Source organism: Physeter macrocephalus, chromosome 2, assembly GCF_002837175.3.
Source record: "Physeter macrocephalus isolate SW-GA chromosome 2, ASM283717v5, whole genome shotgun sequence".
NCBI classification, from domain to species: Eukaryota; Metazoa; Chordata; class Mammalia; order Artiodactyla; family Physeteridae; genus Physeter; species Physeter macrocephalus.
The window spans coordinates 138,331,552-138,343,860 of NC_041215.1; the positions used below are offsets into that span (position 1 = coordinate 138,331,552).

At 52.8% G+C, this 12,309-nt stretch overlaps 2 protein-coding genes across 7 annotated transcripts in view; both read right to left on the reverse strand.

Moving 5' to 3' along the window:
- Positions 1-964: 964 nt before the first annotated feature.
- On the reverse strand, positions 965-5,564 carry MTERF4 (mitochondrial transcription termination factor 4). Its single transcript, XM_007127801.4, has 4 exons — positions 5,501-5,564; positions 3,872-4,355; positions 2,002-2,186; positions 965-1,335 (listed from the first exon to the last, which is right to left on the reverse strand). The coding sequence occupies exons 1-4, from the start codon at positions 5,519-5,521 to the stop codon at positions 979-981; spliced, it is 1,047 nt and encodes a 348-aa protein (XP_007127863.1). The 5' UTR covers positions 5,522-5,564; the 3' UTR covers positions 965-978.
- A 2,281-nt stretch (positions 5,565-7,845) lies between these two features.
- The window catches only part of PASK (PAS domain containing serine/threonine kinase), a 39,551-nt gene continuing 35,087 nt past the window's right edge, over positions 7,846-12,309 (reverse strand). For 3 of the 6 annotated variants that reach the window (XM_028483461.2, XM_024124545.3, XM_028483456.2), the window contains exons 16-18: positions 11,010-11,143; positions 9,272-9,418; positions 7,846-8,678 (exon numbers count right to left, since the gene is read on the reverse strand). In XM_028483461.2, the coding sequence (XP_028339262.1) occupies positions 8,569-8,678; positions 9,272-9,418; positions 11,010-11,143 (391 nt within the window). In that variant the 3' untranslated portion in view covers positions 7,846-8,568. Of the gene's footprint in view, positions 8,679-9,271; positions 9,419-9,494; positions 9,623-10,069; positions 10,310-10,785; positions 10,827-11,009; positions 11,144-12,309 lie in introns of those variants that run through there. The other 3 variants (XR_008619447.1, XM_055091025.1, XM_055091027.1) reach the window with 3 other exon arrangements.

Consider the following 12,309-nt stretch of genomic DNA (forward strand, 5'->3'; position numbering starts at 1 on the left):
ATCCTGTGCCAGCTCCCCCCAAGAAAGGAATATCCAGAACCTTCTAGGAATCACCCGTCTTCCCACCCCTCACAGAGCTCACGCCATCAGGGCTGTACCTCTACCTCAGAGATGACCCCTGGCTTATATCCAAGTCCATTCCCCAACCCCAACTCTTCAAGTCACTCCTCAGACCCACTGGCCTCCCCAAGGGGCCTTCCACCACCTCTGGTGTCATGGAGAGCTCCCTGAAATGAAACCAAGCCCAGACCTGTGGCCCTGGCTCCAGGTCAGAACTCCACGGACGCCAGAGACGTCAGGCCTGGACGCAACCCCCTGGGCCTGAGCTAGCGTGAAAGCAAATTCCGCCAGCCGTCAGAGTCAGGGCCTGCTCTTCACAAAGATGCAAAAAGTGCCCCCACGCGTTGCTGGCGTTAAGCAGCTGTGCAGAACAAAACCACACATCACTACTCAACTTCCTTTTACTCTGCTGTACAATGACTGCAATTACAAAACCATAAGATATTTTTGAACTAAAAACCTGAGTATTTTTGTGAAAACCTGCTCCTTGTTTTCATAAAATAAAGTGCTGTGATATACTAAAAGCTCACTGTCTTCTCAGAACTCTTTGTCACGAGAAGGATGTAAAATGACTCCTGAACCAGAAGAAACATCCCCCACTGTCACCAACACAGACGGGAGACAAAAAGTAAGACCAAATGTCGATGTGTTGAGCCCCCCCCGCCCCATTTTAGAGGCTCCAAGTCAGCCTTTTATTCAGGATGGAACAGGGCCCTCCCCCCAGAACCTGACGGCAGATCAAACCAATGCATCTGCTTCTTAGTCTACTTCTCAGGTGATTTCCAATTAATTGTTCATCAAAAGACCAGTTTGAGAATGAAAAATAACCTGAGAAGATCCAAGTGAAGTTCCCCAAAGCTCTGAGAAAATTAAACTATCCTCTGATCTCTCCGGGCTCTTTTCACTCCAGTCCGTCCATCACAGCTCCTGCTCCTCCCCTTCCTCCGGCTCCTCCTCCTCCTCCTCCTCCAGACTTTCGGCGTCAGCCATTCGGCCCTCAGACTCCTCCTCCTCCCGGGCCACGAGTTTCTTAAAAACCTCAAACTCCTCAGCAGAAGAACAGGCTGTCTTGGCCAGAAACTCAGCTTCCGAAACCCTGAGGATGTCCTTGAGTAAAGGGTTGGGGACCAGCGTCTGCCCCTTCTTGTCGGGGGTCTGGTACCGGCCCAGGCGCTCCAGGAACACGTGCCTCTCCTTGGTCTTGGTCATGGAGTACTGCAGGAAGTCGGTCTTCACCACGTCCACATGTTTAATCCCCATCCTGAAATAGGCATACTGGAGACACAGCGTGGTTAGGAAGCGCAGCTGCAGAAAGCTTTGTAGGCTCCTAAGGCACACTGAACTGAACTGTCCAAAAGCACTCGGAGAGAGCTGCCTCACTAGCGATGGCAGAACACTATGATCCCGACACCTGCATGATGGCTTTCAAAGCATTTTCAAATTCATATCGAGAAAAATGCAGCAGAAAATAAAGGGCTGGAGAGAGAAATTAAGTTCTATTTTTCATCATGGGGTAAGGAAAACTATGAGTATGGAAAAAATAGCCAAAAAATTCAGAAAACATCTAGGATTTGACCTAAGCCATCATAATTGTTACCAAAAAATTAGGACACCCTTCACAATTACGTTTCTAAGATCAACATGCAAAATAGGTTCTAAAGATAGGAAGGTTCTAGCTATTTTTAAATTAAGTATTCTAAGCAGAGGCCTCATTAGGATTCTAAGAATAGGCCTGGGTCATCCGTTATTAACGGCAGAAAAGCTGCAAAAGAGGTTTTACCTGTAGTAAAGAAGTGAAAGAACCAAAACCGAACTCTCTTTGGCTGGTGCAAGCGAAGAGGGTCTAAGCCTCTCACCTCATCCACTCGCCCCGGCGAGTCAGCCAACCCTGACTACACTCGAAAACGTGCAGTTACTAATCACGCCATGAGTCATTCTCACCTGGAATTTGTATTCCAGTTCACCAGGGTCCTCCCGAAGAACACAGGGGCATCTGTGCAAAATCTCGGTGACTTGCTTTACCGTGAAAAGGCACTTCTCCTTGAGAACCCCGACGATGATCTCAATGTCCCGCTGACGCATGGTGAAAATTTCAGGGCAACAGTAAAGCACCCTCTTTAATTTCCCTGAAGAAGGTAAAAAAGGGCAAGTACATAATTTTAGGATATTCCAGAAGCCCAAGTGGCCAACCACACCCAATTCAAGCCAGCATTTAAAATACAAACAAGGATCCTCTCCTCCACAGAAGGAGTGCCAGCTTCAGCTACGTCTTCCCAGAAGCGTCGTGGAAATGGGATGGGCCAGAATGACACATCTCCCCACTGACTCCCTCTCACTTCTCAGACTTGCCAACCCTCCCTCCTGGTATCAAGAGGCCTCTTTCTGGCCTCACAGCTGAAAGGCCCCTACTTCATATTCTAGGTCTCCTCTTGCCTTTCTCACCTAGAAAAGACTTTCACAGGGATTTACTGGAAAGCTCAGACAGTAAGATGGGATAGTAGCTTCCCCCATGTCAGGGCTTTGGGTTCATGTTTCCTTCTATAATAAAATAGTCCTTGAAATAGTCACAACCAACATTCTTAAGACCTAGGAGCCTGAACTCAATGAAAAGGCGTTCCGCAGTAATAATTAATGTAATAATAACAACAAGAATCATGGTGCACAACCACAGAGGCTGAGGATCTCCTGGTTAGTGGGTGCCCATATATTTTATCCACACTAAGGTGCTTCTGAGTGACAGAGTCCCTATTAGTAACTGCATTAGGATAACTGGTATAAACTGAGCCTCTCCCAGGCAAATCAGGGCATATGGTGTTCCTACAGGTAACTGAGTAAAATTTAGTACCTAGAAACTTAGAACCACTTATTTAAACTGTTAATTAAAATCTGCCTAACAGGTGAGTCAGTCAGTGTCTTGATAAAACGTGTCAGGAATGAATTTCAGGACTTCAGTCTTCATCTTTGCAGCTTAAGGCCACGCTGAGCTTGTTACTTTATTGATATAACCACTGCATGTAAGGTGCTAAGTTTAGCTTTTTAGATTATACTGCGATAGGTAATCTGTTAAGAGAAAAACACGCCACTATCTTTTGCTCATCTTCTAGAGAAGGAGGCCATAAAGATCCTCTGAAATCTGAATTCCCAAACCTTTTCTTCCCCTCCCCCACCCCCGACAATATTTTACCAGCAAGAGTCAAGAATAAACAAAAGAGTGGCATTCCTCTGGTCAAAGCGGGCAGGGTCCTAGGAGACGCTCACGCCCCCGCCCCCCCAGAAGGCCCGTAAAGAGATCCAGTGAACTTCTAGGGATCCCGGGGCGTGAATCCTGTGGGGGTGGGGATGGTAGCTCTTTTTGCCTTCACTCCACCAGTGTCCCAGGAATCTGGGCAGATCTCACATTCCACAGTAAATCCAGACACCTGACTGGAATCCAAGCCTCTACAGGGAACTTTGTAAGTCTCTCTGGCTTCCCATCACACAGACACAAAGCACTAAGCCCACCCCAAGTCAGCTTGAGCATCAAAGGGCACATACATGCACGTAAACCAACACCACGTGCCCAGCACCGTTCTAGATGCCAGAGCCCCTACAGTGAACACGCCAGACACGAGCCTGGGCCGGTCACTCAGTCCCCCCTCCCTCCTGCAATGCCCTCTGCGGAGCTCATTCTGCTTCCTCACCTCCAAGCCAAATCACACATTCCTCTCAAGGGCCTTTCCCCCAGAAACCTCCCCGAATCCACCTCACCAGGCTATTCGTTCCCCATCTCTGACTCCTCAGCACTATATATAAAATCTACACCTTCTCATACCTTCTCCAAGCCCCAGCTTTCGCAGGTAACTGGAGCGCTTCTTCATTTGCATGACAGGCAGTGTCAGTAATTGAGGACTTTTCTTTAAGGCCACACAAACAGGCTCTGGATTCAGACCCAGGAGTACTAATTCTGAAATGATGTCCAGTAACTGCTGAGGGTGGGTACCTGGCTGTATACCGAGCAGTTCGTTAACATGGACATCACTGAAACCCATGTCCAGGAGGGAACTGACGATCTTCTCTCGCTCCACAGCCGTCCTCTGCTTCTCAAGGAGGCACTGAGTCAGCCCCGTCCTGTGCTCTGGTTCTTGTGCGCACTTCTGGGGTTCAACAAAGGGTGACTCCCCCAGGCCCCCCCCGCTGGAGACCGTTGTCAGTTTACGGAGCAAAAAAGCAGTCGTCCTCTTCTGTTCTCCAAGCTGAGTAGTCTGCCTAGCAATAAGGGACCAGGTGAGGGGGATCAGGCGGTGCCAATCCGAGACCTGTAAGACACAGCCCCCCAGGGAATTAATTCCTCACCACGCCCACGTAATGGACACCTCGGGATTTTTGAGGCAGGGTATTTAGTGCCTTGGTCCTACACAAACATAAGTTTTTATAAGCAATCCGCAAAGTCATACCTGAACTTAAAAAGCCTACAGAGGAGAACGTTCACGTACAGAGAACAGAGAACTGCAGGAGCACAGAGACGAGCTGTTGCTGCTATAACTGAGGAGACAGGGACAAGGAGGGACAGAAGAGAACTATTTCAAGGCCACCAGGTAAAGTAAGGGGGGGCGGGTTTCCTCCACCTTTTCAGTGCTTGGGGGGGCCTGCAAATTTAACTGAAAGATTAAAAATAAGTTTATTTATATGCATATGGTGGCTCACAAGCGCCGGTTCCCTAAATGGCTAGAGTTAGGGGCTAACTTGAGCAAATGGGTGGTGGGCTCCTAGGCGAACAAATGGGAGCCCAGGAAGTCTGTGATAATGTTTGTTTATGTAGATACATGTGGTCTTCCCTCTTTTTTCCTTCACGGCCGTAAAGCTCCCCAGGAGAAAGGATCTGTGGCGCCCTCGCTCCCAGAAGGTTCTGCTTTTAGCGCGATAAGGGCCGCTCCAAGAAGGCTTCTTTCTGTAGCTGCTGAATCTCAGATGTCTTTAGCTTAAAGTAATTTCCATGCCAAATCTCGGGGTCCAACCTGAAAAATCTGGACCTCACACGAGTCTCCAGATTCACGTACTTAAATTCATTCCACAAAAGAAATCCTGGTAGCCTGCAGGCAAACTACACAGAATTCCCGTTGGCTTCAGAATTCTCCAGGGTTCAGGTTGGCGCGTAACAAACAAGGCCCACATCCCCAGGCACTCAACCGCCCTTCACGGCCCGTCCCAAAGCCTCCCCAGCGCCCTCGGCGGCCGCGCCCCCGCCAGCCAGTCAAGTCCACCCGGGAGCTCGCTGCTCCCGCCTCCCGCTCTCGCCCTGTCTGGGGTCCTCTCGCGGGGTCGGCCCAGCGCCGGCGGGGGGAAAGTGGGATAAAGCCGCACTGACGGAGCGGAGAGCACCGCAGATCGGGGTGCAGCACCAGGTCGGCGTGCGCCGGCCTCTACGACCCGCCAGGAGCCCCTGTTCGCGGTTCCCCCTCACCTGCCGAACCAACGCAGCCATATCGCGAAGGCAGCGGCAGCCCCGCTGACGCCGGAAGCAGTCGTCTCCCGGGTCCGCCGCTTCCGCCCTCCGGGTCCGCCGCTTCCGCCCTCCCGGTCCGTCGCTTCCGCCCTCCCCCTCGCCAGCGCGAAGGCGCAGGAAGCAGTTCCGCCCAGCCTTTGTCCGCAGGTGTCCGGGGCTGGGCAGGTTTCTGGGGCCTGGCGCCGCCCGCCGGCACCGTGGGCACGGAGGCCGCGGCTTCTCTGCTTGGTGCCTACGGTGCCCGGGTTTCCACTTTCCAGAGCTCTCGGCCAGTGCAACAAATGAACAGCTCCTTCCCCATACGTTCGCTTCTCATTACCTTAAAATTCCTCTTAAGAGTGGAGGTGAGAGGAAACTATAACCTCGCTCAAACTGGCCACCGCCCCGCGTCCAGCAGTAACCACCCCGGAGAAAGCAGGGTCTTTCCCAAAGCAGGTTCACGTTGAGGTAGAGACCGGGCGGTCTGAGTAAAAGGGAGCCGGTCCCAGATGAAGTTATTTGGTGTGGAATCTAAATTCAATATGAATATTAGTGACAAGTTGAAACGGTAGTGGAGCCATCGGTTCAGGCATGCAAAATGGAGTCTGGCGGCCATGGAGGACCTGGTCTCAGCCACTCTGCACCGCTGAGAACGTGAGCTTTGAACTGTTCCAGACCCAGGGACACTGCCAGCCTATTCAGAACAGCACCTGCCAGCTGCAACCTTCTGGTCTCAAGGTCTCCCCTTATAACCATGCAACCATTTCAGACCCCAACCAATCCTTATTTGACAAGCACCCTTACTTCTTGTGAGCTCCAATGATAATTCTTGATAAACACCCCCCCCACACACACATATTCTAGAGGTTTAAAGTATCCAATGGAACTCCAGAAGTCTTTACAGTTTAAAAAAAAAGCGGGCGGTGGGGGGCGGGGGTCCTCCCAGCCTAGAGGTCTGGTTTCCTCTTGGGATGAAATCCAGTGATGTTTCAGCCTAATTTGCATTCATTCTTAAATTTCGGACATAGGCCTGTTCAGGTATAGAGTTCAGGTATAGAGACTAACCATCTTTCAAAAGGGGATAGTGGTGAAAAAGAATAAAAAGGTGTGCTTTCTCAGCTGCCTAAATTCCACCAATTGTAAGCCCAAGCCTTAGCGTATAAGCATTTCTTCTTGTTTTATCTACTTGTTTCTGAACTGCGAAAAAGGACTTGATTCTTGCATGGATACAATTTATAGAGCTCGGGGCCAGGCACCAGACTGGATGCTAAAAATCTTTCTACAGAAGGATTATGCCAAAGAAGAGGGAGGCTGTAAACTTTTCTATCTGTACTCTTTCTGCAGAGAGCACTCTCAGAGTGTTCAGACTTTCTGCTGCCATCAAATCAGATGAGTTTTAATTAGTTTTCTTATAGAGAAGTAACAGTTCTTGGAGACCTGGAACTTTGCATTCTCGGCCCATTGCACACCTGTCTGAAAAAACATTCTGTAACTTCTTTTGTGTTATAAGCATCATAAAAACTACATAGGAAAACATTTGTGGTTTTTTCCCCACTCTTGAAGAGTTATTTGAACATCACGAGACTCATTTGATTCTGAAGAGTCAATGTCACTAACGTACTACACACTTTAAAAATTCACTTCTAAAAGCCCTGCCTTTACTGTCCCTGACGGATGGAGGAAGGTCCCTCGTCAGTCTCTTGAGACGTCATGGAGACTCGGGCAGCACTTCCTAAAGGAAGGGGAAGGCAATATCCTGCATCCCAGTAGTTGAGAATCAAATTAACTGTCATCTGAGCATCCGAAAATATCACGACAGTTGCATGCTTCCTAAATGAACACTAGAAACCGAACACAGGATCATACTAGAGGCAGGCTGGCCCCTGAGCATCTTCCCAAGAGCTCCGGGCAGGAGACTTGGCACCTGCAGAAAGTGATAACGTGGGAAAAAGGCATGGGTGGGGGGGGGCAGGGGGCGTGTCTTGGTTTTGGTTTCTTCCTGCTATTTGAGCAGGGGAAAAATGAAAGGTTTCTCTCTGATACCAACCACTCCCTCCCTCCCCTCTAACACAGATACAAAATAGAGGCTGGATTTCCTGTGCCTGAGCTAGCTGACTCTGTTTCAGAGGGGGATGGACTGGAGCCTAGAGGGGAAGGGCCTTCTGAGTGTGTGAGAGCTGTACTGGGGCCTGAACGGGGGTGGGACAGGGACAGTCGGGGCTGGACGCCCCCCACATAGTCACGGAGGGAGCCTGGACTGGCTGGGGAGTGCTGGGAGGGTGTCGTGGGTGGACAGCAGAGCACAGACAGATGGTGGGCTGGCCCTGGTGAGCTCGTGCACAAGGAGAAGGGCAATGCCTGAAACACCACACCCTCTAGTCTCCTTAGACCAAGCAAGCTGCAGAGCCCTGGGCTCACCCATAGGAGGGACCCTCAAACTGACCAAGGCTGAACCTCTCTCCAGCTGTGGCAAGTGGAGATGCACAAACGGAAAAATAAAGAAATGAAGCACTTCCCATACCAGCACTGTAGAAGAATTCACATGGTCCAAGTCAGGGTAATTGTTTACTAACAAAGTTGCTTTAATTTGGAAAACGTTCAAGGAAATAAATTAATGAAATAGTCTGGCCATTTGGTGAACAGGTTCTACACATTCCGCATATCAGACGAGCATATACCAAGTCAGGAAGCAGAAACACAGGCACATATACAAAAGTAGAAAGAGGGTTAAAAACCTTTTGTATGCCTTTTGGAATTTCACAAATTAGAAGCCTTTTAATAGTAAAAAATAGGACAAAACTCAATTGAACACTAGAATGTTTTTTTCAAGGCCATGAAAAAAAATGAATTCCAAGTCTATTTTACAACCCTAAAACGATATAGTATCCCTGGCTTTTGTTCTAACATTTATCAAGCTTGCATATGAGGTTTTACACAGTGTACTGGGCCTAATTCTTGAGAACTTACTTTCTCTGAATGGAAGGGGCCTGAATATAACATGACTTCCTGAGTGAAGGAGAGTGGCAGAGAGCTGGGTTTCCCGGCGGTTAGGGGCCTGCCCTCGCACATGAGGCCCTGCGCAGCTCCGGGGCCCGAGCCACTGCACCTGGGCTCCTGCCCTCCAGCTCCAGACCGACCGTGGACAGAACTACACTCTCTAAAGAAAGAAAAAGATACTGTGTCACCTGCCAACAGCAAGATTCTAAAATACTTTGCTTCTCTTTGGAGAAATTCTTAGGAGCAAAAGACATCAGGGGAACCCTTCAGAACCCAACTGGCAATGTTCTAGACTCCCTGGACCCTGCCGTGATGCCGCAGGGATTCTACGTCCAGAGCCACAAACAATGTCTGCCCACTCTGAGCAGCGGGGACCAGACACATGGGGCTGCCGCTCCCAGCTGTGGGTCCCCGGGGCCCCCCAGACCATCACACTCCTCGTCTGGGCCTTATCCTCCCTTTTGGCCCGCTCAGACCACCGCCAGCTGCACTTCTCAAACTCTCTGCCACAGCCCTCAATCCCGTCTGCGGGTTCCTCCTTGTCAGGGGCTCCCGTGGGCACTCACCCACCTTCCAAAGCCCCTGGTGGTATTCAGGGGCCTCTGGAGTCTGTCTCACAGGCGACAAGCCAGCTCTGGGCCCTGACATTCATGTCCAGGGCAGCACAGAGGAAGGAACCTCGCCCTCCCCCAAGACCCGGGAAGCAGCCTGGGAACCGCCTCAGCCCCGAGGGGCACGGGCCTTGCCTCTCACCTGGCTTGTTTAGTCGACACACCTCTTCCCAGGTATAGTCAGCCAGGTTCACAGGCTGCGTCACCCAGGGGTCTGTCACCAGCTTCTCCAAGGTGGTGCGCTGCTCGGGGACAGGCTGTAGCAGCCCAGACATGAGGTTCATGAGATCTGGGGACAGAAAGGCGTGTGGCCAGAAGACTGACACAGGGCCCAGGCTGGGGGCAGGTGGAGTGCATTTCACAGCTGCAGGCCCTGGGCCCGATGGGACAGGAGGTGGCTCTGGATCCCCACTTCTAACCAGCACTCCGGGGGTTCTGGAATGTGGGGTCCCAGCAAGGCTTCAGGAGGGGCTGTGGGAGATGTCTGTTGCCTCTGAAAGGAAAGCTTGGAGCTCACGACCCCACCTTGCTCACCACACCAAGTGTGGCAGCTCCTAACCTGGGCCTGCTCTAAGGGACTCTGGGGGTGCAGAGCTCTGGACGTGGGGATCACGTGACAGGACGGGGGTGGGAGGTGGCCGGCAGCGGAGCCCCAGCTCAGGCCCCACAGGAAGGCAGCACGAGCTCTGAGAAGAGCCCCCAGCCCTGAGTCTGGATCTGGGTCCCATTTCCTTTTAGTGTCACCTCAGCCAGGGCCACTCCAAGCCTCACTGTCCCAAGTGAGTATCCTGAGAGCCTAGTGAGAGAGCCTGCGGAGCAGCCCCCGTGGGCAGAGCTGCAAGAGCCATGGTACCATGGAATCCAGAACGTTGGCAAAGCTCTACAAATCTTCTTCTAGGCTGCTCTGGACTGAACTGTGCACCCCCCTACCCAGACTCACAGTGTGATGATATTAGGAGGTGGGGCCTTTGGGAGGTGATGAGGGCTAGACGAGGTCATGACGAGGGGCCTCTGCGACAGCATCAGTGCTCTTATCAGGAGAGACACGAGAGGGCCTGCTCTCTCCCTCTCTCTGCCACATGGGGACACAGGAAAAGGCAGCCGTCTGCAAGCCGGGAACAGAGCTCCCACCAGGAACCGCATCTGCCAGCACCTTGATCTCGGGCTCTCTGCCTCCAGACTGAGAAATAAATGTCTGTGCTTTAAGCCCCCAGTCTGCGGCGTCCTGTCATGGAAGCCTGAGCGGACTGAGACCCAGGCTTCTAACCTAAGCAAAGAACCCAAGGCACAGACTAGATTCACGAGGACACTCTTCTCCTCGCTGCCCGTAACGATGAACGAGTGCTCTGGCATCACAGTGTCACTATGTCACTGATGTCTGAGAGACCTCAGAACCCCGTGGTCCAGCTCCCAGGAGCACCTCCAGGTATGGGCCGTGAGGGCCCCACTCCAGGCCTACCGCCTGGCGGTCCTCACTGCAGACGCAAACCACCACCCATGGCCCTGGGGGAGCCAGCTCACGGGAGCTCGAGGTGGGACAGAGACCCCCAGGTTCCCCACGAGCGGCCGGGCGGCCAAGTCCATCCTTTGCCCTCCCCCCCAGGTGACCTTACAGTCACTGCCACGGCCATGCTCAGAGATTGCTAGCGTGTGCACATCCTTCAGAAGGGGGCCCTATGGTCCAAAGGGAAACGCTCCTAAAAATAAAGTTGTGATGTTTTAAAGTCGTATTCAAATCGTCCTTACGTTCAGATCAAAGTCCGAGAAGAATGGAAAAGAGAGAGAGCTGGGCTATCGGCCCGGACCCGGGTGCACTGCTCTCGCAGACGGGAAGCCGGTGCAACGCCGGTGCCCGTCCGCCGGCCACCGCGTGAGCTCACCTTCTGACACCAGGTACGGGGGGTTTATCGCGGCCTCCAAGGTCTCCTCCAGCTCGCAGAAGGGGTTCTCCTCGAAGATCAGCGTGTACAGCGCGACGCCCATTGACCACATCTCCAGCTCCGGCCCCTTGTAACTGAAGGAAGGAGAGAAAGCACTCAGGGCGCTGGGCCGGCCCCGCACGTGTGCCCGGCACGCGCACAAGTCACCCGAGAGTGGCTTCCAGGGAGACGCGCCACACTCCTCGACCACGTCCTCGGCGCCGGCACGTCCGCCCCCAGCCGGGCGCCGGCCACGTGCTGCGGAGGGAGAGGAAAAGCAAAGCCCCATTTGGCAGCTGAGAGACAGTCAGGAGATGGCACGGGGGCAGAGCAGAGTGCCTCCCCGGGGGCTTCCTGGAGGAGGTGGAGAGAAGGCCCGGGAGCGCAGGCAGAGTGCCAGGCGCAGGACAGGGGAGAGTGAGTGAGAAGGGCATGGAGAGAGGGAGTGCAGGCCGCCGGCGGCTGGAGGAGCAGGCTTCAGGGAGCAGCTCCCTGGGTGCTCTTTGTTAGCGCCTGTGGCTATAAACACCCGCATCCCATCCACCATTTCCTGGGCACCTGTGAGATGCTGGCGCTCTGCAAGGCATGTACCTGGTTTAACCCTCATCCTCACAGCAAACCAGCAAAATACATATCACCTTGGTTCCATGTAGAAGAGGTGAGGCCACTGCTGGGTGGGCCCGGGAGCCAGGCTGACGGCCCCCCACGCACCAGCCCACGTGCCGCCCACCGCGGTTGGTCCCTCGGGTCTGGAGCTCGGGCAGGGGGACAGTCTGGCCCCAAGAGACTTGGGCAGCAATGTCTTTGCAGCAGAACAGGAATGTAGACAAGGTGGCTGAGAGAACTGGTGAGAAGAGGGCCCAGGACAGAGCCCTCTGCCTTCCAGGGGGCCACAGAGAGCCTGGGGACATCAGGAGACGGAAAACCAATGGGCCGTAGGGGCGGGGGGCTGGGCCCCAGGAGAGAAGAGGGGCCAGGCTGGGAGGGGCCATGAGGACAGACCTCAGGGAAGTGAGGGGATGAGACAATGCTACAGCCAGAAAATCAGATTTGGCGGTTTTTGTTTTGTGCCGTTTATGTCTTGGAGAAAGAGATTTCAAGAATTTTGGAGGCTAAAGAGAAAAATCCAATAGACTAGAACAGGGGTCAGCAAACTTTTGCTATAAAGCGCCAAACAGTAAATATTTCAGGCTGGGGCCATGTGGCCTCTGCCCACCAGGGCAGCACAAAAGCAGCCACAGACACTACGTGAGCCGACAGG